The sequence below is a fragment of the Tenrec ecaudatus genome, chromosome 13 (assembly GCF_050624435.1).
Source record: "Tenrec ecaudatus isolate mTenEca1 chromosome 13, mTenEca1.hap1, whole genome shotgun sequence".
NCBI lineage: Eukaryota > Metazoa > Chordata > Mammalia > Afrosoricida > Tenrecidae > Tenrec > Tenrec ecaudatus.
The window spans coordinates 19,336,046-19,357,891 of record NC_134542.1 but is presented as its reverse complement, the minus strand read 5'-3'; the positions used below and the strand labels follow the sequence as shown (position 1 = coordinate 19,357,891).

The window sequence follows — 21,846 nt, the reverse complement described above, 5'->3', positions numbered from 1 at the left end:
GCAACCCACAAATCCATGTTGCCATCATACTTGTGTTAGTCCGGGTAGACTAGAGAAACAAATTTATAGACACACATATGTGTATAAGAAAGAGTTTTATATATAAAGATAATTGTACATTAAGAAAACATTCCAGCCCCGTCCAGATCAAGTCCATAGTCTGGTATTAGTTGACATGTCTGACACCAATCTATAAATTCCTCTTCAGACTCATGAAACACATGCAATGACACCAAATGCAGGAAGATCACAGGCCAGTGGGTGGGAAGTCTTATAGATCCAGTGGCAATAGAAGCATCTCAGCACTGGCAGGGGTCTCCATGTGACTAATCCAGCTCAGGGCACTACCGTAGCTCCATGTGTCTTGCCAGCTGCAATATGTCCTAGGGAAATGAGCAGAGTGTCTCCCACTGCCAAGGGGGAATACTGGAGTTCCCAGAATCCTCAGAAGGCCATGACCACACACAGGCCTCATTGGCTATGATCTGATTAACAGGCTAGACTCCACCCATTCACCCTTAATCCTTTTAAATTGACCAGCAATTATATAACTACCACAATCCTTTTCAAAACATTTTCTTTCTACTTGAGTCCTTGGTATCAGCTCCTCAATTTCCCCTCACCCTCTGTCCCCTACCCTCATGAGCCCTGGATAAATTATAAATTATTACTTTCATATCTTACACTGTTCGCTGTCTCCTGTCACCCATTTCTGTTGTTCGTGTGTGTGTGTGTGTGTGTGTGTGTGTGTGTGGTGTTAGACATTGATCACTGCGATCAGTTCCCTGGCAACTTTTATTTTCAATAGTGGGATGGACATGTAATTCACATGTGACCTCTTTTTATGGTGCTCACTGTGCCTCATCAGTCATGGTGCAGCAGGTCCTGCACTCCCTTTCCTGCCCCTCAGTCAGGTCAGTAGTTTGGCCAGTGACCATGTACAACCACATGGTGAGCACTAATTCTGTCTCTCTCTTTTTTTTTAGCACTAATTCTCTTGTCTTGATCAAATGCCCAGGAGAAACTGATTTACCCAAAGCAGCAGATGTTCCTGGGGCATCTCTGACTTCTGTAGGGGTCAGTTCAGGCGAGCTGGGATGGCCTACCTCAAAGCCTCCCCCATGATTCCAGAACACAGTCGACATGCCCACACGAGCAGACTGGCTGTTAGTGGTTGGCGTGGTGGTGGGGAGGTTACGGGGGCCCAGTAGCACCTCTCAATCTGGAGAAGATAGGAGTCCACCCAGCCCCGTCTTGCAGAGGTAATTCTGGGGTGCGTTTGAAATGGTTCCTCCACAGGCTCCCAACAGAATCGCGCCCTTATTTCCACAGCTCCATTCCGCCGCACAGCGAGCGACCCTCAGCCCGGAGTGGAACTGCCTCACAGTGCTTCCTGCGAGGCTGATCTTCAGGGGCGCAGAAGGCCTCATCTTCTCAGGTGAATGTCCTGTTAGCAGCTGCTCATCTTTTAATTCCCTGCGCCACCTGGGCGCCTTTTCCTGCTTTACTGGCACTCAAATCCGGTCTCGGGCTAGTCTTTGGGGGAATCCAAACTACGATAGTCTTGTAGGAATAACTTGCCGCCCTCGAGGGAAATCTGTACTGCGGAGAGCCGTCGATCACGGAGTTACAGGCCGTCGTGGCTACAAACGCAAAGGCCAGATAGAGGGCGGAGGGCGAGAAGCGAGCGGGCCAAGGACTGAATTGTGAAAGACCCCCAAACCATCTCAGGCCTCTTTTCTCGGGTGACGTCTGTCCTCGCTCAGCTGGATCTTTCGTTCCGCCCAGAAGCCCCCTTTTGAGGATTACACCTGCGCCCAGGGTCGCGGCGACGCTCCCGGGCACCTGTTCACTGAGACAGCCACGCACCTCCGCCGTCTCCCGCGAGGCGGGAGGGGCGGGGCTATTCCGGAGCCACGCCCTTCTCCGCGACTGCGCCGGACGCGCTCGCCCGGCGTAAAGACGTCAGCGCGCGCCGCGCGCCGCGCCCGGGGAGGAATGGGAACCGCGGGCCGACCGGCGCGAAGGTCTACGGTAACTGGGGCTGTGCGGAGACGGGGCAGGGAGCCTCTCCGAGTGCGGGGTCGCGGACGAGACCCGGAGCGGGAGCCCTAGAGACTCTCGGTCGTCGCGTCCCTTCGGAGCAGCCCCCCCCCCGGGCGTGGCGATGGAGTTTCCGGACCTGGGGGCTCACTGTTCGGAGCCGAGCTGTCAGCGCTTGGGTGAGGGGCGGAGCGCGCGGGGCGGGGCCCCCCGGGGCTGGAACGGCAGGTGGGCGCGGGGCTGGCCGGGCTGGAGGAGGGCGGGGCCTCCGGAGGCGTGTCTAAGGAGACTGTTGTTGGTTACCAGAAAGAGTGGGGCTGTCAGGAAGGCGGCTCCTTTCTGGGAGTGAGAAGCTAGTGATGGGAAAGGACCTGAGGTCCTGCTGCACCTGGAACTGGCCCCACTCCTTGCAGACTTCCTGCCACTCAAGTGCGACGCTTGCTCTGGCATCTTCTGCGCAGACCATGTGGCCTACGCCCAGCATCACTGTGGATCCGCTTACCAAAAGGTGCGGGGGCGGAGCCGAGGGCTCCCAGGGGGAGGGACTACGCTTACATGCCGCCCTCTCCCCCCCACCTCTGCCTCCCTTGTCTTACCCAGACTTGCTGGGGAATCTTGCGCTTTTCTGTGTGCTTGTGGGGGTCCCACTCAGGATCCCAGTGACTGCCAAGACCAGAGGTGGGGTTGGACTGGAAGTGGCCCCACACAGATCTGTCCCCTTGCCCGTAGGATATCCAGGTGCCGGTTTGCCCACTGTGCAACGTGCCTGTGCCGGTGGCCAGAGGGGAGCCCCCTGACCGCGCTGTGGGGGACCACATTGACAGAGACTGTCGCTCCGATCCTGCTCAGCAGAAACGGAAGGTAAGCTTTGCAGGGAGCAGCCACCACCAGACCAGGCTGGACTTGGAGATCCTGGGAATTCGGGTGGGGCCAGAGGTCAGAGGTATAGTCCAAACAAACCTTCATCCTCCACCTCAGATCTTCACCAATAAGTGCGAACGTTCTGGCTGCCGGCAACGGGAGATGATGAAATTGACCTGTGATCGCTGTGGGCGGAACTTCTGCATCAAGCACCGCCACCCACTGGACCATGATTGCTCTGGGGAGGGGCACCCGACCAGCCGTGCAGGGTAACGCCCCTATCGTTTCAAGTTAGGCTCAGTTCTGAGGCAGTGCTCAGAATGTTCGTCCAGACCCTTTGGAGGAATTCCCCGCGATGTACTGGGTAGCCGGGACGGCCCGGGAGCAGATTCTGTGTAGAAGCAAACTCAGGGCGACTCTTCCCTGCCTGCAGACTCGCTGCCATCTCCAGGGCACGGAGCCTGGCTTCCTCTTCCAGCACCATCCCCACCCCGAGACAGACTGTGGCTTCAACTACCTCTCCCAGCAGGTAGGCCTGCCCATTTCACCTCTCCTCTTCAAATCCTAAACACCCTGACCGCCCCCCCCTTTCTTGGGTATCTGCTCCCCCTTCTTGGGTATCTGCCGTAGGGCCCCGGCCCCGTCTCCATCCCCATCCCGGACAGCCCCACCAGTGATTGCTTTGCAGAATGGCTTGGTGAGTTGGGGAGCAGTGGGAGGGGCAGCCACAAACTCAGAGTAAGGTCAGTAGCAATGGGTCGTCCTTTTCGCCTTGCAGAGTGAGGAAGAGGCTCTGCAACGCGCCCTGGAACTGTCACTGGCAGAGACCAAGCCCCCGGTGCCTAGGTACTTCCTCCTGGGGAAAAGGGGAGCACGGGAGGGAGGGAGGCCAGATCACTCATCACTCAGACTGGATACAGACTAAGGAACTTGGTCTCAAACTTAAGCATATTCACTGTGTAACAGACAGTTGGTGAGCGGTTTAACCTCTTAGGGCCTTGATATCCTGCACAAAGTGGGCAGCACTGATACTGATAGCCTACCTGGTCAGGGGACTCTGAAGGCTTGAGACAGTACCCAGAAGTGCTCAGCCAGAGATGACTGCCTGGCACAGACCAGCTGCTCGTGTCTGTAGTGCTTAATGCCATCCTCTCAGTTCTCAGGAGGAAGACGACTTGGCATTAGCCCAGGCACTCTCAGCTAGTGAGGCAGAATACCAGCAGCAGCAGGTAAGGCGAAAGGAGCGTGGAGCGTGGGTCCTGCCTGCTGGGAGGGATCAGAATCCTTTCTTACATGACTTCTTGCCAGGGGGGGCGGGGAGAGTTTGGGATGGTGGCTGGACTGTTGTTTTCAGTCTGACCCCAGACCATGCTGAGCTGCTCGGAAGGGCTATCCCGCATGTCCTTGACACTGTGCCCTGTCTTCCCTCTCCCTCTCCCTCTCCTTGCTCCAGGCCCAGAGCCGCAGCTCGAAGCCATCCACCTGCAGCCTGTGCTAGGGCTCTGGGCTTGGGGAGGGCAGCACCACTGAGGACTGTGGCCTCACACCTCTGGGGTCCACAGGGAGAACAGGCTCGGAGCAGCCCAGCGTGGAAAGAGAGGCAGGAGTGAGGAGGCCACCACCAGGAGCCCTGGGAGCAGCGGCAGCTGGGGGAGCTAAGCTGGCAGAGGCCCCGGGGGGGCTGTCTGGAAGAGAGGGCTGGGCCCTCGGTAGATACTGGCCAGGTCTTCCTTTAGCCCCTTCATCATGTCTTCTCCCTTACACCAGGGCTCCCCTCTCCCCTGTGTCGGGGGCAGGGAGAACCTGGACAGAATAAAGGATGGACAGCTTCAAGGTGTGTGTGTTTCTCTCCCTCACCTGCCGGAGCCAGGGCTGGTTAAGAATGTTCTCCTGGCTGCAGGGTGGAAGCCCACTGCCACACAGCCCCCTTGGTCACTGTACAGTCAGTACTTTTATTGACGAAAAGGCTTTTTCCCAGACGTCCCCTTTCCCACCTTCTAGCGCGCACATGCCCCAGGTCCAAGGAGAAGGGCATTGTGGGATTCCCCTCCAGCTAGCCTTTGGCAGGAAAGTGGCTGTAACTTTGTCACTGTGCCACGACCTGGGGCTTGCTGTCTTCTGAGATGTCTTCCTGTCCCTGCTGCTGCAGCTGCCACATGTCAGCATATACCCCGCCTCGGGCCAACAGAGCCTCGTGCCTGGGGCAGGGAAGAAACGGGAGGTTGAATATCTCAGTTTTACCCTATGCGGCATCACTATCAGTCAAGAGGGAGGCCAGGGGTCATGGTTCCCGTGCTCTGTGCTGCCCTCCCTTACCGGCCCCTCTCCACAATACAGCCATCCTTAAGGACGAGGATCTGGTCAGCATTGACCACCGTTGACAGTCTGAAAAGGGAGATACCAGCCAGTTACCCACACTGGACGTCACCCTGCCAGCCCCTGCGCCGAGGCCTGCCCTACCTGTGTGCCACAACGATGGTGGTGCGGTTGGCACAGACTTTGGCCAGAGATGCCTGGATGGCCCTCTCGTTGGACGTGTCCAGCGCCGATGTTGCCTGGAGAGAGGGTCTGGGTTAAGGTGCTCCTGCGCCCAGGGTACACGGAACCTGGGGGCTGTGGAGTGGGGTGCGGGCCCTCACCTCGTCCAGCACGATGATGTCCGGAGCCTTGAGGATGGTGCGAGCGATGGCCACACGCTGCTTCTCCCCTCCGCTCAGCTTCAGGCCCCGCTCGCCCACCTGAGTCTCGTACCCTGTGGATATGCCCCACCTCCCTCAAGTCACATGTAATAAACGTGGGTTTCTGTGACTGGATGAACACGGAAGGGAGGGAACAGAGGTCAGCGGGATGACCAGGCCTACGCTGAGGGAGAAGTGGGTGGGGTGGGGGCATAGAACTCTGAGGGTGGGACCCTCACCTTCTGGGAAAGCCAGAATGGAGTCGTGGATGCCTGCAGCCTGAGCAGCGGCCTGCACTTCATCATCCCCGGCTGTGACACGGCCATAGCGGATGTTATTGGCAATGGTGTCATTGAAGAGAACGGTGTCCTGGGGCACGACTCCAATGTGAGACCGAAGGGAGAGCTGGGTCACCTGGAATCAAAAGACCAGAGGCTCAGTCCCCAGCCGAGGAGGCAGGGTGGGCTGGTGGCAAGCACGTGGCTGAGAGGCCTGCCATTGGCACACAACCCCTGCTGTGTGGGCCAACTGCTTAGCAGCCCTGTGCAGGCTCGCCATCCCAAGGAAGGAGGCCTGGCCTCTCCTCGCTTGGCTGGGCTGTTGGGGATGACCTCTGCCAGGGAGGGGAGCAGACAGACCATTCTTCTGATGGCCTGGGTGGGAAGGCTGGAACTTCCCAGGCCAGTCCTTTGCTGGCTGGCATCTTCTACTTCCCCTGGATCCCAGCTCTGGTCATCCACCCCCGAGCGCCTGGCTCCCCGCACACCCTCACCTGGGAGATGTCCTGCCCGTCGATTCGGATGCAGCCAGAGCTGATGTCATAGAAGCGGAACAGCAGGCGCAGGATTGTGCTCTTCCCGGCTCCAGATGGACCCACCTGGTGCACGGGGACAGTGACAGCACTAAGGCCCACTGGTGTTTCAGGTGCCCTCCCCGAGAGTCCTCCCATGTCCACGGAGGCTGCCTCGTCAGTCTTGTCCCATCAGGCTGGGCTCCCTCTATCCGGCAGGGGCCTGAGGGAAGCTGGAGGGGTGTGGGCCAAGTGGCTGGGGGTCCTCTCACCAGGGCCAGGGTCTGTCCAGGCATCACAGTGAAGGACACGTCCTGCAGGGTCTCCCGCCTAGAGGGCAGGGAAAGCAGGGTCAGCGGGTGCACCACATGCCTCGTGTCCCCTGTCCACCCCCTCCCTACCCCTACCCTCTCAGCAGCCTCTCGCCAGGTCAGGTGGGCTGCAGACCAGGGAGCAGAACAGGAAAGCAGAAACGGGCCAGGGCAGAGGAAGGAGGGAGAGGCTCCTCACCCATTGGCATAGCTGAAGTGCACGTTCTCGAACTCGATCCGGCCCTTGTGAAAGCGGAGGGGCCCTGCTCCAGGATGGTCCTTCACCTGGGAGGGGGCCCCCAAGGTGTGTCAGCGTTACAGGCTTGGTATTATCTGGACCCGCCTTCCCCCACCAGCCTACCCCGAGCCTTGCACCTCTTGCCTCACTCACCTCGGTCTCCTCCTTCAGCAGGTCAAACATGTTCTCCATGTCAATAAAGTTGGTCTGGATCATCCTGAGGAGAAAGGTGCTGGTGGGCCCCTCTGGGGAGCCAGGAAGCACCAGCATGCCCCGGGCAGTGCAGGGCCAGGGGTCACTTACCTGTAGTAGGTGCCAAACCAGTTGAGGGGCATGTATAGCTGGATAATGTAGGTGCCAAAGAGCACAAAGTCCCCGACCTGTGGGACCCAGGGAGAAGACTGTCACTCCCAACTGCAGCTACTCAGCCTTGGCCCCTACTTCCCTGCCCCGGGCACCATCCCCAGCGTCTCCCCCAGCCTCACCTGCAGCTTCTGCTCACTGACAAAGTATGCACAGAGCAGCGAGCCAGCCAGCAGCCCAAGCCCAATCACCAGGTTCTGGGTCTGATTCAGTAACACCAGCGAGGCGCTCGATTTCCACTCCAAGTCCTGAGGGAGGGACGGATGGACAGATGGCACAGATGCCTTGATGCCACCAAGTCCCAATCAGGCAGCCCCAATCCTCCAGGCTGAGGGCTCTCTCCTCAGCCCTCCTCGCTCTCGCCTGGTATTTGATGATGGCCTCTCGGTAGCGTTCCACTTCGTAGCCCTCTGCGTTGTAATACTTCACCTGATGAGGGAGACCCACCGCTGTTCAGCATGGCTACAGCCCTCCCGCCCAAGCCCCTCCTGCTGGAGTTCCAAGATCAACTCCCATGCCACCCTCCCCAGAGTCCAGGCTCCCAGCCACACTCCTCCAAAGTCTCCCTGCCTCCCACCAGGGCTGCCCAGGTCTCCCTTACCGTCTCAAAGTTGAGCAGCGAGTCCACAGCCCGCGCCCGCGTGGCGTTCTCCTGGGTGTTCATCGCGCGGCGGAACTTGGTTCTCCACTCAGTGACAAGGATGGTCAGGGCTGGGGCACAAGAGGAGGGGTGGGGTCAGGGCCTCACTCCCAGTAGCTGGGACCCAGTGGGGGTGGGCTACCTGCCACATCCTCCTGAAACCTATGCTGGCCTCGATTTCCAAGGGAGAAGGGGAGTGCTTTGCACTCCCGAGGCAAAGAGCGAGTCCCCAGGCATCTGCAGCCTGCAGGAAAAGGCTCCCCTGGGAATAAGGTCCCTCCCTGAACTAGTGTGCCCTGGCCAGGTTGCATCTCCTGGGCCTCTGTCTATGGGACCCTGGTTGGTGGTGTGGCCGAGCAGCGCTCACTGAGGTACAGGGCCATGCACAGGAACACGATGAGGCCAAACCAGGCGTTGAAGAACATGCTGAAGTAGATGATGCCAATGATGATGTCGGCCAGGGTCGGGAAGATGTTGAACACCAGGTAGCTGGGAGGGGGAGGCAAGCGACAGAGGGGGGGTGTCAGCAGGCCCAGTGCAACGACTGCTTTGCCACGCTGAGACTGCATGCACCCTCTCTTCATGCCCACGGCTGAGGTTCTCTGCATCCACCACAAGGAATGGGTCTTCCCACGGGGTGAGAGATGCACTCTGTGGCGGGTTGGGCATTAAGTCGGCCAGCTGCACCTTGTGAGACAAACCAGTAAAATAACCCTGAAGCCTCCCGACACCAGTGTGGGAAGAAAATTCGCCGCGTGGCTGCAGGTAGCTGTCTGTGTCTGACACGCAGAACCCGGCCCGCGGGTTTGGCACCTGAGCAGTCCTGTGACACTGGACGTGCCCCGGTCGACGATGCGCAGCACCTCGCCAGTGCGCCGTCCCAGGTGCCAGCGGAGGGAGAGCTCATGCAGGTGAGAGAACAGGCGCAGCTCCACACGGCGCGACGTGAACTGCTGCACGCGGATCCACAGGAAAGTGCGCAGGTTGCTCACAAAACCTGCGGGGAGCCCGGGGTACAGCACCAGGGAGAGAGGGGTTTGAAGGCATGGGGGTGTAGTGTGTACTGGATAACAGCCCCCCAAGATGAGTGCAGAGTCCTCCTACCTGTGCTGCCGGTGCCGCCCCCCTGCAAGAACTTGAGGAAGACATAGGTGCTCACAGTCCAAGCCAGGGAGTTCCAAGGTGCCTTCTCAGTCAGCAAGTTCACTGGGGAGAAAACCAGTCAGTGCCCACTCTCCCTCTCTGGCACCCAGGGCTTGCTTCAGGCAAACCATCTCAGGTACCTGCCATAGCTTCTTCCTTATACCTCAGCTCAGTCCCACCCCCCTAGATCAGGGCTACCCCACCCACCATGGCCCCAAAGGACCAGTGTGCTCTGCTGGTCCCCCTTCCCGTGACCTCCCCCTCACCAATGTTCCTATAGAAGATGGGGACCAGTACGTTCAGCCCCCGGTCCAGGCCCATGAGCCCCAGGCAGATGAGCACAACCAGCTGCAGTGCTGGACTCCCCTGAGGCCACAGGTAGCCACTCAGTAGGCGGAGCTTCCGGCCAAAGTCTTTCCAGGTAGACCGCTGTGTCTCCTCTCCTGATGGAAACTAGGAAGGTGAAACACAGAGGTAGGGGTGGTGTGGGGCGTTCAGAGACCAAAAGTGTACAATAAACCCCAAACCCAAACTCACTGCCATAGAGTCAGCAACGCCAGCGGGTTTCTGAGACTAGTTGTTTATGGGAGTAGAGAGCCCAGTCTTTCTCCTAAGGAGCTGCTGGTGATTTTGAACTGCCAACCAAGCGGATTGCAGCCTGACATATAACCCCTACACCATCAGGGGGTCCTAAGGTGTATACTAGTCCAAAATTAAAACGAGGCAAAGCATTCTTGAGAAGAATGTGTGGGATTTATTGTTTCTGTTGGGTTTCCCAGTTTGTGAAGCACAGGAGTGGATGCAGACAGTAACTGATGCAGTGGTTTATAGGGGATGTGGCGTCAGGGGCAGGGGACGGGGAGGGTGAGGGGATCTGGGGAGCAAACGATGAATGCAGGAGGGGGGAGGGAGCACTAGAACTGATTGTGATGATGTATGTCAACTCTTAATTTTTTTTTAGTTTTGTACAATTCTTCTTAAAAGCTATTAAACCATGGAAGTATATGTTATGCAGATACTGTATCAAGAAAACTACTAAACAAAAAAGAAACCAAACTTGACCAGCGGTTACCAAGGATGAAGGAGAAAGAGTTGTGGCTCAAGGGCACTGAGTTTATGCTAATGGTGGTGAAATGATTTGGAAAAGGTTATCAATAATGGCTGTACAACATGAAGAGTACATCAATGGCACTGACTTGTGCATCATACATGTAGACGTTATGGAATTGGGAGAATGTTTTGTTGAGTCTATTTTTGCCACAATTAGAAAACAAACACATAAGAACCAATGCGTATAAGGAAGAAGGAAATGTTCTAGAACTGACTGTGGTGATAATTATACAACTCGTCTTGCGATGACTGAATTGAATGACAGGTGGTGAAGTGCTAATAAAATGGTTAAAAAAATGACTGTGGGGGATTGTGTTCCCAGGTGTCCCAGACTTGCCCGTGACACTGGAGGAGGTCAGAGGCCAGCAGGGCCCTCCCTGAGATTGGGGAATGAATGAGTTTGCATCCAGGGGAGTAGTGGTACCCCATGCCATACCCAAATCCAATGCCCCGGAGTCAATTCTGACTCATAGTGACCCTACTGGATGGGGAGATCTGCCCTGCAGGTTTTCCAAGGCTGCAGGTCTTGAAGGAAGCACACTGCTCTGGGAGAGCCGCAGAGAAGGAAACAAAGCTGGGTCCCATGGTTTGTAAATGGAGATGTACCTGACTCCACTGAATATCACCGTCCTCTCCGTTGACCTGTAAGGTGTAGGACTGGGGACGAAGTCCAGGGGCCCAGAGCCCCAGGACAAACAGCCCTCCAGAGACCACATAGCGCAGTACCCACAGGCTAAACTGGACCTAGAGGGAAAGAGGAGTGGAGTGGGGAGGACCTCAGTAGGGGCACAGCTACTTTCTTCTTTTTAAATTGTATTACTACTTATCACAGGGCTGGGGCCTGCTCGGATCCTGCCCAGGGGCCCCGTGCCTCACAGGTCTTTGAAAAAGAAATAAAGCAAAAGCCATGGTGACTCAGCACAGGCACACCCCACCAGCAGGCTATCAGCCCGGTCAACTGCCAGCCCCTCCCCTTTCTCTCCGTGGAGGCAGCTTGTAACCTGGCGCCAGCGGGGCTGGACATGCTGGGGCGAACAAGTCCTTCCTCCCAAGCCCTGCCCACCAGGCCCCTCACCTGCTGGCCCAAGTCAGTCCTCGCCCACCACCACCGCCGGCTGTTCCAGGACACCAGAGCCAAGTTCTCGGCTGCAAACGCCACGGTCCAGAGGAGCAGGAGTTCCGGGCTGTGCCTGAGCTTCATCCAGACGCCCATCGCCAGCCTCTGCCGGGCCTGGCTGCGTTCTACAATAAGCAGCCCCAGGCCACAGGCGCTGGCCAGAGTCCCGAATACACAGGCCAGCAGTAGATAGCCTGGCAGAGGGTCTCCTCGGGCAGTGCCCACTCGGCCGACTAGTCCGGCCAGGGGCAGCAGCACCTGAAGAGTGGCCAGAAAGAGTTGCAGCCCGTAAGGAGCGACGCTAGGGCCGGCCCTCCAGGACAGCGCATCGGCGCCGGCGGGCCGCTCCCGGCGCCTGCAGGGAAAGGCCAGCACCAAGGCCAGAGCTCCCAGGGCCAGCAGTGTGGAGGGCACGAGCGTGAAGAAGAAGCAGGGGCTCAGGCCGCCCTGCGCCCACACGGGGCCCGCCGGCCCTTCGGCCTCACAGTAGTTGCCCACAGTCACCATGGTGATACGTGGCCGCAGGCCCAGGCTGCGGGGCCTCCAGGACGGGAGAACGGGGCTGGCCGCTCTGGGAGGGGTGTGGATGCCGGAGTGTCTCTGGTCATGGAGCCACCGAGCGCCTGGCCGCGGAGTTGCGGGGAGAGACGCACGTGGACCCAGCCCCACCGTCCACTTGCTTCGCGCAGGCGCCGCCGCCACGCACTCACGCAGGGCACGTTCGCTGGCGGCCCGGGACCCTCGAGTCCGGCGGCGTTGGTCGACTGGAACGCTGGGCGTCTGGCTCACTCCGCCCCCGGCATCAGGGACCCGCCCACCAGCCTCTATTCAGGGTCTCTATTGGCCGGGTGGCTCCGGGGGGCGGGGAAAGGACTGCACGCCAGGGAGACCAAATAGGCTGAGCCGGCTTGGTCACGTGTGCATAGCGGGAAATCTGACCGCACGTCCGGCTGGAGACCTCGATTTCTACGGAATCGCGCTCGCGAAGCGGCCCTCCTGCCAGCTCTGGGTATCCGAACCAGGTATCCCTAGGTACCTGGGGGCTCCCACGCGCGCCAACCCTCCAGTTCCCAAAACAAGCCACGCCATGGTCAAAGTCCCTTCTTTATTAAGGGTTATCAAGCTGTACATGGTCCCCACCCCGATCTACTGTAAATTCCAGCAGCTGGACAGCTCGTTCATTCGGTGGTCCAGAGCTGAGGGGCGGATGGGGCGGAGTCCCAGCATGCAACGCGCAGGCCAAAGCCTAAGGTGAGGCCCTCAGTCACCCTCCATCCACCTCTAGGGGCAGGACAAAGAAAGGCCAGAGCTCTCTTGCTGGGAGGGAAAGAGCCCAGGGGCCCTCCTGCCCAGACCTTGCAGTGCAGGCGAAGGGGGTACAATAAGCAGCAAAGGGGCCCAAGAAAGCCTCAGACTCCCAGGGGCCCATCCTGAATGTGGGAGGGGGTGGCAAAATTTCCATCCTGTTTCTGTGATTTAGAAAACTTCCCTCTTAGTGTCAAAAGGTAGTGTGAGGGGAACTGGGAGCTCAGGCATCCAGCCCAAGGTAAAGCTAACAGAAGGGGAGCAAGCAGACAGAAGAGGCAGGGGAGGTGAACGGGCTGCACCTGGGAGTGCACAGAGGTGAGGTAAGGGCCACAGCCTGAGCTGCTGTCTACACAGGGTGGCAGGGCGCTTGGGTCCAGGGCCCAGGCCCACACTCCACTCCAGTTGGCACAGGCTCCCCCTGCTTGGCAGCTTCTGTGGTGGACAGCCCTCTGGAGAACTGCAAGGGCGGATGCAAAGGTGGCAGTACAGGGGCTGGGCCTGGGACCAGTTTCTAGCACCACTCTCTGAGCCAAGGAGGGGCAGGGCACAGAGACTAGAGTCCTGTGTGCCCCTAGTTCCTAGGCCCCGCATTTTTCTGGGGCCATGGCCAGCCAGTGCGGGCACCTCCCTTAGCCAGACACGGACACACAAACACCACACACGTGGGCCAGGCGACGCTCGGAGGAGCCCTCCCAAGGCTGGCGAATGGGATGGCAGGGCATCAGTTGCCTCCATCCTGGGGTGTAGGCACCCTCCTCAGTCTTGTCTACACCTGTGAAGAGAGAAGGGCTGGTCATGGCCCTGTCTTCCACTGCCTGCTGCCCCACTCAGGCTTGAAGACAAGAGGTTAGGAGAGTGTGAGTGTGGGGAGGGGAGGGGGCGCACACTTTGGGGAGGGCAGCGTGGGCCCTTCCACGCTGGAGCCCACCTTTCTCCCTCTGAGAAGGGAAGCATCGGCCTCTGCCTGGTGGTTGCTGGGCCGAGCAGCTCTTACCTTGTGCACCTGAGGGGGCAGCTCATCCTCGGAGCCCTCCTCGGGCACAGGCTCCGGGTGTCTTGAGGCAGGCTGCCCGTCCTCAGCCCATCCTCCCAGGGGCAGCCGGGAGAAGTGAGAGGGAGCACGGGGCACCGTGCCGGGATCTAGAGGGGCAAGCAAGCAGCCTCTCAGAACACACATCTGACACTTGGGAGTAAGGGAAGGGTGTCAGGGGTGCTGGGGGCAGTGGGAGGGACTGGCCTTCCTGGGCCTGCTCCCTCTACCCCCCTATCCCTAGAGAGGTCATGAAGGGCTGCTCCCCCCTGTCCACACACCCTCCCTCCGTGGCCCACTGGATACCTGTGATGCCCCCGTAGCGTCTCTGGAAGCCTCCCTGCAGGGCGGTGGTCTCGGGTGCTCCAGGCCGGGGTGTGGCACAGGGATAGCTGGCAGAGCGAGGGATGGGTTGGGAGGCCCGGGCGCCCTCTCCCCCCTCTTCGGGGGCACTCTCCCCACTCTCGTCACTCTCCCGGCGGTGCCACACGTGACGCTCTGGCTCTGCCTGGGCCTGCTGCTTGTGGAGCTGGGAGAAGGCGAAGTGGCTGGCTCTCACCGGGAGCAGATGCTCACCCTGGGACCTATCCACTCACACCATCACCAGGCTCCCAGCCCAGGGCACCTCTCGGGGCAATGTCCTCAGCAGGCCCTCTAGTGACCTGGCCTTTTGACCAAGGACACACTGCCTAGGGTCACAGGGACAAGCTCTCTTCTAGGTGTGGGGAGCCAGCAGGAAACAGACCAGCTCTAGCTCCCCAGGGAGCTTGGGCCCCGGCAGTGGTAGCAAGCATAGGGAGACAAAATCATGGAGTAAGAGGCAGGGTAACTAGTGTGGTAGTGTTTTGGGCTACAAAGGAGGGCAGCTTTAGCTCACGGTGACGGAATGGGAGCCACAGGAAGCTGCCAAAGGAGAAGGAAAGTGGCCTGGCTCTCAGGCAGGGGCCACCTAGGCAGGGGAAGCCACCAGGATGTAGAGACTCCAGGAGAGAGAGAACTAAGAGGGCATCTCTCCTTCACGAGGGTCCAGGTGGGAAAGGAGACTACACAGCAGGTAAGGAGGCTACACTGCAGGTAAGGAGACTACAATACAGGTAAGAAGGCCACATTGTAGGTTAGTGGCAGAGAAGGGTCTTCCTTCCTCACCCCGCCAACCCTCTCAGCTATTCCCACTCGCGACCCTGCTCCTCCCGCCCACTCGCCTGGTGCATGTAGAGGGCGTGCAGGCTCATCTCGGTGGACGCATACTCAGACAGCACCAGGCTCTGCAGCTGCCCTTCCCACACGCTGCTCCCGGAGCTGGCCGTCCTGGCATCCACCCTGTCCCTCCCCGAGGACAGAGGCACATGTCAGCACTTGAGACCCATACAAGGCACCCAGGACCCCAGCCACACCCCCCTTCTTGGCCCCGCCTTTACTCACCCAGAGCCTGTCATGGTGCTGGGCATGCGGCCCAGGGGCCCCTGGCCAGGCTGCAGAGGGGAGAAGGAGCGCAGGGCAGAGGCCACTTCAGCCCTGTGCCGAGAGGCCTGCAGGTCTCGGGGCAGGGGCAGGCCCCGGCAGGACGAGCCGGCCACCACGTTGGCAATGAGGCTCAGGGGCTGTGGAAGAAAGGGGCCGGCAGACTCCTCAGGATGGGAGCAGGGCTCCTGGCTTCCTGGGCACATGGAGGCACAGGCAGGGCAGTTCCAGCCTGGCTTTCCACAGCCCTCGGTGTGTGTGCCTGCCCCGGCACCCCCAGGGCCAAGGAACACACCTCTGACTCCGACTGCAGGGACTGGATGGATGTGAAGAGGGCGTTCTCAGGGAGCAGACCCCCTTGGGCAAAGCTGGCGGCGGCTCCATCCCGCTGCACCTGCTCCTTGAGGAAGCCCAGGAAGGCCGTGCTCTCCCTTGGGGGCTGCCAGCCAGGGTTGGTGATGGCAAAGTGCATGAGGGACAGCTCCGTCTTCCCGTCCTCGGCTTGTTGGTACACTGATGCCTCCGTCTGCCCTCCAGACAGCCACTGTGCAGGGAGGCCGCAGTGAGGGGCCGGGCTTGGACCTTCCCTGCACGTGTGGGTAGCAGGGCTGGGAGGGTGGAGGGTAGGCTTGCCCCTGTAGGGCAGAGACTGCAGTGCCCGGGCCCACCCTAGGAGTGGCCACGTGTATAGCTTGGGTTGAAGAATGGCTGCAGGGTGGGAGGGGAGGGCTGTCGTCGCATGCTTGTTTTTGCTATGGTTGTAGGCTCAGCGGGCCTGTGCCAGGCTCGTCCTGGTCCCCTCCTCACCTCGCAGCCCCTCCTGCGCCTCTCCAGAGCCCCTTCTCACCCAGTACCTGGGGATGGCCGTGCTGGCGCACATCCATCTGAGCAAAGGAGCAGGTGTCGCCAACACCGACGACCTCCACGGTGAAGTTACGGAAGAAGTCGATAATCTCCAGTGCCCGGGGGCGGAGGCAGAAGATGAGGATGAGGGGGGTGACGATGGGGCTCAGCAGTTCCTCTAAAATGAACACCTGGGAGGGAGGAGGCCAAGGTCACACCCAAAGAGCAGCTGAGCTGTCCTGCCCGCCTGCCGGCTGGCCGGCCAACCCCACCACACCCTCAGCCAGTGGCGAGCAGGCCCTAACTCCAGCTCCACTCACTGCCTTGTACTGGAAGAGCTGGGCAAACTCGTCCCGGGTCTGCGAGCGGTGGGCATTACCCTGCCAGTGGTCAGGCATGTAGTGGATGTGAGCGAGAATCACACGCAGCAGCTGCTCGGGGCAGAACACCAGGTGCTGGTCTGGGATGAAGGACCTGGGAGTTGGGGATAAGGGTGGTGGTTGGGGCGAGTCATGTGAGGCGGGAGCCTTGCCTGGGCACCCTGCTCCTGCCTGAGTGTCGCCCGAGCCCACCTGCACACGGTCACGGTGACCCCCAGGAGCGTGACGGTGGTGAGGACGTGCTCCACAGCCAGCACGTCCTCGTCGTAGATGGTCAGGGCCAGGAGCACGGCCAGGATGGAGCCTGCGAAGAAGGCGCCGTTCTTGGCCAGCAAGGTCAGCAGCGGGGACAGGAAGCAGTTCATGTACTTGGAGGCAGGCTTGTAGCCGCGGTTGAGGCGGGACTGCAGCTCGTGCTCCAGCTCATTGAAGTGGCGGAGGTAGCAGCGGCCGTACAGTGACCAGCAGCGGGCGCCCAGGGCACCAGGCTCCCGCTTCAGCACCTCGGCATAGCTGAAGAAGGCGTAGAGGATCTGCCAGATGAGGATGAGCGGGCACAGCAGGAAGTTGGCGATGCCGATCCACAGGATGCGGTTGCTGAGCCGGTGGGCCAGCTCCAGCCGCTGCCCGCCCCGCTTATACTCGGCCTTGAGGCTCCACTCGTTGAGAAACAGAGAGCCGGGGCCCCAGAAGAGGATCAGCTCGAAGTTGTACTTGAGGCCCCGGGTGAAGAAGACGACCTCCCCGAGGCCGGGCAGGCGGAAGCGCAGGGGCAGGAGGGACTTGTTGACCAGCGCCACCATGTAGTTCTGGAAGCGCAGGATGCGGTGGTAGATGTCCAGCTCGGTCAGCTCACGCTTGTGGATGCAGATCTGGTGCTCCTTCTGGGTCTGCACGATTCGGGCCTGCACTTCCTGCCACGTGCAGTACGGGAGAGCCGCCTGTGGGGGTGGGGTGGGGGCAAGGGGCAGAGGGTGGAGTGGCTGTGGCCCAGGCGAGAGGCAAAGCTGGGGGTAAGTGCTTAGCTGAGTGGGGTCCAAGCAAATGCACCCTGACCTGTCAACCAAGGAGAAGGGCCCTGGATGGCCCATCCCAAGGGGCCAAAGCCACCCAGGCTCCTAACCCCCCGGGCTGTGCAGCCTTACCATGGGGATGCGCAGCGCGTGTAGGTAGAAGGAGTGAATCTCCCAGTAGCAGCAGATGTTGTAGATGAACTTGATGAGTCGGTGGACCCAGAAGACACCTGCAATCACCAGGATGGTGATGAGGGAGCCATTTTCCTGAATCCTGGCGGGAAGGGAGAGAAGAGGTAGGGATGAGCTTCAAAGTGTCCTGGCAGATAGGCCAACTGGCCGGAAGGCTGAGTCTGAGCCTGTGCTGGGCTGAGTCACCGCCTGCTCTTCCGTCCCTCTGCCCCCTGCTGGAGCCCCCCTCCCCCAACAACCTCTGATGCCCCTGGGCCAGCAGCCCTTACCTGGCACTGCAGACTTGGGCAGGCAAAAAGGCATCTGGCAGAGTGACCTTGACAGGTTCGGTAGGGTGAAGACTGTGGTTCACCATCTTGTTGGCAAATAGGATGTCGTAGTCCACGCAGCTGACCAGGAAGGTGGTGAAGGCGACCACAAAGAGGAACTGCCTGGGGGGTGGGGGAGAGGGAGCTCAAGCCAGGGACCAGGGAGGCGCCAGTGAAGAACATGGGGCAGAGAGCAGAGGCTGGACGCTGCAGGCTCAGATTGGACATGGGAAGAGCTGGAAACCCCCTGGGTCCCCCTGTCACGGGGGACCTTCTCTTCCTCTTAACCTCAGACCCTACAGAGTCAGCCGGCTTTCCACACCTCCTGGTCATTCGCTGCTACTGCCCACTAGATTCTTCCAAAGGCGTTAGGACTGCTTTCCTTTGGAGATGGTAAGAACCAGTTCTTTAGGGATGTCTCTTTCTTACTGAGGCAAGGCTACCTGACCCCCGTCCTTTGCCCACAACACATCCTCCCTCATCTTTAGAGCACTCTCAGGCTCTCTGTCTAGCAGCAGGCTGAAGATGTGACTGAGGTAGATGAGAGGCGTTCTTCTCCAGGGAGTGCCTGGCATCTCCGGGCCCTCTGCTTGGACCAGGCTCATTCCACAGAGGCTCTGATGGCTAGGTCCAAGTCTGAGGTCTCTTTACGGAAGAGGTAGGATGCAGAGAGCTCTCCTGATAGGGCAGGCAGGAGAGGCCAGCCTGTGAATTCTGGTATTGCTTCTCGTCGCTGAACTATGCCAGCCTGCAGGGTTTCGAGCTTGGGCCTGAGTGTCATTGGCAGCTTGAGCTGGGGGAGCGCACAGAAAGGAAGGAGAGGCAGAGTCCCTATTAGCCCCCCCATCTCTTCTTACACTTACATGAGTTCGAAGATCTCCCCGATGAGCATACAGGTGAAGCCATTCTTCTGGTGTAGATTATAGACGTGGAGCCGTTAAGGAAGAGTGGCCGGTAGAGACGGCAGCTGTCACACCCCCGAGCTCAAGCCCCTGCGCTCTGACTTTCCAGCTGTGGGACTCTGGCCTCGTCACTCAATCTCTAAGTGTCTTGCCCGCACAGTGGCATATGAGGAATCACAAGGCCTGCCTTGAAGGCTGACTAGATCTGAAAGGCACAGGGAGAATACTGGCCGTGGAGGCAGCACAGGCTGAGGCCAACCCCTGGATTCTTGGGAGCAGTACCTTCCGTCGAAAGGGAGGGCTCCGGGGTGAAGTGCTATCCAGTTAGTTCTGGCCTATAGAGCGAGGCCGTAAGCACCAGCGAAGGAAACACTGCCTGGTCCTTCTCCAGCCTCACCGTGTTCCTCTGCCCGAGCCCAGTGCTGCAGCCACTGTTTCAGTCCAGTTCACTGAGGGCCTTCCTCTTTTTCACCGCCCCTCTACTTTTCCAAGCATGACATCCCTCTCCAGTGACTGGTCTCTCCTGACAACATGTACAAAGAGGGTAAGACCAAGTCTTGCCCTCGCCTCCAGGACTACTGTGGCCACACTTCTTCCGAGAGCAGCAGCACTTCGGGCCCGGCTGGAGGTGACTTACAGCTGAGCACCATGAAGTGCAAGGCCCGCCCAGTGTTCAGGAAACCCAAGGCTGCACACCTTCTGCCCATGATTTGTTTTCCCCAGCCTCTCAGGCTTCCAGGGATTAGAGCCTGGGATCCGGCCCAGGAAAGAGCCTAAAGATCCCAGAGTCCCAACACAGGCCGTAAAGGATATTCGAGAGAAGAAAAGGTCAAGGTTTTCGATGTGATGCCAAGGTGCTGTGGGAAGGGAGAAGGGATGTCATAGCTCTGAAGGAACATGAGCCCCTGTGCCCTCGGTCCCCTCCCCCCACCCCCATGCCAGCTGTGGCTGTCATGTCCCAGCACTCACACTTGCTCCCCTCAGGGACATGCACCAACAGGTCCTCCTCCCCTGGGGGTGAATCGCTGTAGGAGGCCTCTAGGCGTTGGTATTCAGTGTCAAACTGCGCCATCACCGCCCCCTGTCCACCTTATCCACCTGCAAGTGAGGAGGTAGGAGAACTACCTGGTTCAGGCCCAGAGGCTAATGGCCTGGGGGCAGGAGTTCAAGGAATCTGTGGGCGTGGTCTCCACCACCAGCCTCCCAGGAAGGCACTGAGAAAAGCCGAGGCCCAGAGCCTTTAGGCCTGGGGTTGGCAAACTTTTGAGATGGAAGAGCCAATCCTGTCCCTCACAACAATTTAAAAATCAACCGAGAGCCATAATGCAGTTTTACAAACAAATGAAATCACCATTATCGGAATATTTGTTAAACGAAACTGATAGTTTTATTTTCATTTTCAATTTGACTCACAGACACATGTATGTGCCCAGAGAGCCTCCTAAGTGTGACTCAAGAGTTGCTGTTGGCTGAGCCCAGCTTTCAATGAAAAGTCCAGGTGGGCTGCTGCCTTGCTGGCTTGAGGCCAGACTCTGCTCTTAGGAGGGGTGGTTTTCACCCTCTATTCAATGGAGAAGAGTCTGCCCTTTGGAACCCAGGTCTCCCACTGGACTAGCAGTTTGAACCCCTCCCCCCCAAAAAAACCAACAAAAAACTCCACCAAACTCACTGCCAAGAGTCAATTCAGACTCGCAGCTACCCCATAAGACAGGGTACTGCCCCGGTGGGTTTCCGAGGCTGTGAAACTTTATAGAAGCAGAAAGCCTCTTATTTCTCCTGAGAAGCAGCTGTTGGATTCAATCTGCTGACCTTGTGGTAAGCAGCTCAATGCATAATCCACCCCGCACCACCAGGTTGCCATAGCAGATGGAAGCTTTTAGTAAACAAAGTTTGAAGATAAGCACATGGCCTTACCAGCTCCATGGACAGTGTCGGCTCCACTCCAGCCCTCGATGCCCCGGCACTGCAGCTGCTGGAGAAGAAGGTATCAGGCCTCACAGAGTAGGGAGAGATGGGAACTGACCTGACCTCTCCCCCCTAGCTCCTCATTAAGAGGAGGCCAGCACAAGGTAGGGCTTTCACCCCAGTGGGGTAGAGGTGCTGGCCCAGCTCTGGGCTATGCAAATTGTCCTCTCGCTATATAGCACATTCAGCTTGGGTAGCACATTCAGCTTGGGTGTCCGAGGAAGTGCCTTACTGACCTGCTGGACACTGGGTCAGGGCAGGTCTGATCATCCGAAGGTCCTCTTTGGCCCCTCCTCAGCTTCAGAAATTAGACAAGTCTCTTAGTGTCCCCAAAGCCCCAAGCCCAGGCAAAGCCTTTTCTATAGCTCTTTCTGGTCAACCCTTCCAGGCTTCCCAAGCACAGCAGGCAGAGATGACTGGGGCTGGTGAATTCTCCCGGGGCCAGCGAGGAGCCCAGATTCTGGGTTCCTCCAGCGCCAGACGGAATCACAGGGGCTCCCGCTCAGTGCAGCCCCTAGTGGAGTTCTGCCCAGCTCCCTCCTTGGGGCTCTCTGGGTTAGAAAGCCATGAGCCCAGCAGAGAAGCGGATCAAGCCCGCGGGGGCTCCCCACTTACCGGGTCGGTGCGGATCCCGGGCCCATGTAGCCTCGGCTGGGCCTGGGCTCGGGGGCTCCTGCGGAGGTTGGAGGTGTCCAGCCAGGCCTACAGCCGATACCCCGGATGGGCAGGGGTGCCTTCGCACAGCCAGCCGCCACGACCTGCGCCCCAGGGTCGTCTGGCCCCGGATCCAGGGCTAGGCTCCCAACAGCAGACAGCCTCCCGCGCGGCCCCGCCGCCAGAGCGCGCCCCCGCCCGCGCGCCCCCGCTACCAAAACATTCTGACTGCGCGGCCCCGCCCGCCCGCGGCGCCCCTTCCCCGTTACCAGCCGCAAGGCCCCTTAGGGCTCCGTGGACAGCCCTCGTCCGGCCCCGGCCAGGAGCCCGGGATTCCAGTGACCGGCCTAGTGCTTCACCTTAGGAACCGTGACCCTGGTGATTCCAGGCGTTTGTTTGCTGGGCTCGGCTCAGCCGGGCCGTGAGCGCTAGGCCCGGAGTCTGCCAGTCACTGTCACCCGCGGCTAGGCTGGCCAATAAGCCGAGGAGGTGGAGA

At 59.3% G+C, this 21,846-nt stretch overlaps 3 protein-coding genes across 13 annotated transcripts; 1 reads left to right on the top strand and 2 right to left on the bottom strand.

Annotated features, from left to right (window-relative positions):
- Positions 1-1,960: 1,960 nt before the first annotated feature.
- Positions 1,961-4,737, top strand: ZFAND2B (zinc finger AN1-type containing 2B). Of its 2 annotated transcripts, none has more exons than XM_075530424.1 (9): positions 1,961-2,222; positions 2,457-2,551; positions 2,773-2,904; positions 3,022-3,173; positions 3,338-3,433; positions 3,535-3,601; positions 3,683-3,750; positions 4,061-4,133; positions 4,467-4,737. In XM_075530424.1, the coding sequence occupies exons 1-9, from the start codon at positions 2,168-2,170 to the stop codon at positions 4,512-4,514; spliced, it is 786 nt and encodes a 261-aa protein (XP_075386539.1). In that variant the 5' UTR covers positions 1,961-2,167; the 3' UTR covers positions 4,515-4,737. The 2 variants fall into 2 exon arrangements, with proteins under 2 accessions (XP_075386539.1, XP_075386540.1); XM_075530425.1 differs by having other exon boundaries at positions 1,962-2,222; positions 4,358-4,737.
- A 105-nt stretch (positions 4,738-4,842) lies between these two features.
- Positions 4,843-12,073, bottom strand: ABCB6 (ATP binding cassette subfamily B member 6 (LAN blood group)). The gene is made up of 19 exons (XM_075530423.1): positions 11,253-12,073; positions 10,784-10,921; positions 9,334-9,520; positions 9,029-9,130; positions 8,738-8,921; positions 8,292-8,413; positions 7,886-7,995; positions 7,648-7,713; positions 7,407-7,532; positions 7,225-7,301; positions 7,075-7,138; positions 6,883-6,968; positions 6,645-6,702; positions 6,355-6,459; positions 5,822-5,996; positions 5,544-5,656; positions 5,365-5,459; positions 5,221-5,289; positions 4,843-5,102 (listed from the first exon to the last, which is right to left on the bottom strand). The coding sequence occupies exons 1-19, from the start codon at positions 11,799-11,801 to the stop codon at positions 4,991-4,993; spliced, it is 2,538 nt and encodes an 845-aa protein (XP_075386538.1). The 5' UTR covers positions 11,802-12,073; the 3' UTR covers positions 4,843-4,990.
- A 312-nt stretch (positions 12,074-12,385) lies between these two features.
- Positions 12,386-21,790, bottom strand: ATG9A (autophagy related 9A). 10 transcript variants are annotated; one of them, XM_075529783.1, is made up of 18 exons: positions 21,620-21,789; positions 21,312-21,454; positions 20,933-20,994; positions 20,646-20,703; positions 19,701-19,829; positions 19,545-19,588; positions 18,693-18,757; positions 17,791-17,952; positions 17,462-17,603; positions 16,509-17,257; positions 16,257-16,410; positions 15,948-16,127; positions 15,389-15,637; positions 15,055-15,233; positions 14,835-14,952; positions 13,939-14,161; positions 13,597-13,742; positions 12,386-13,374 (listed from the first exon to the last, which is right to left on the bottom strand). In XM_075529783.1, the coding sequence occupies exons 5-18, from the start codon at positions 19,801-19,803 to the stop codon at positions 13,369-13,371; spliced, it is 2,520 nt and encodes an 839-aa protein (XP_075385898.1). In that variant the 5' UTR covers positions 19,804-19,829; positions 20,646-20,703; positions 20,933-20,994; positions 21,312-21,454; positions 21,620-21,789; the 3' UTR covers positions 12,386-13,368. The 10 variants fall into 10 exon arrangements, with proteins under 10 accessions (XP_075385898.1, XP_075385899.1, XP_075385904.1 ...); XM_075529784.1 differs by having other exon boundaries at positions 21,312-21,369; XM_075529789.1 differs by lacking the exon at positions 21,312-21,454 and having other exon boundaries at positions 20,646-20,700; positions 21,620-21,790.
- Between the last annotated feature and the right edge of the window lie 56 nt (positions 21,791-21,846).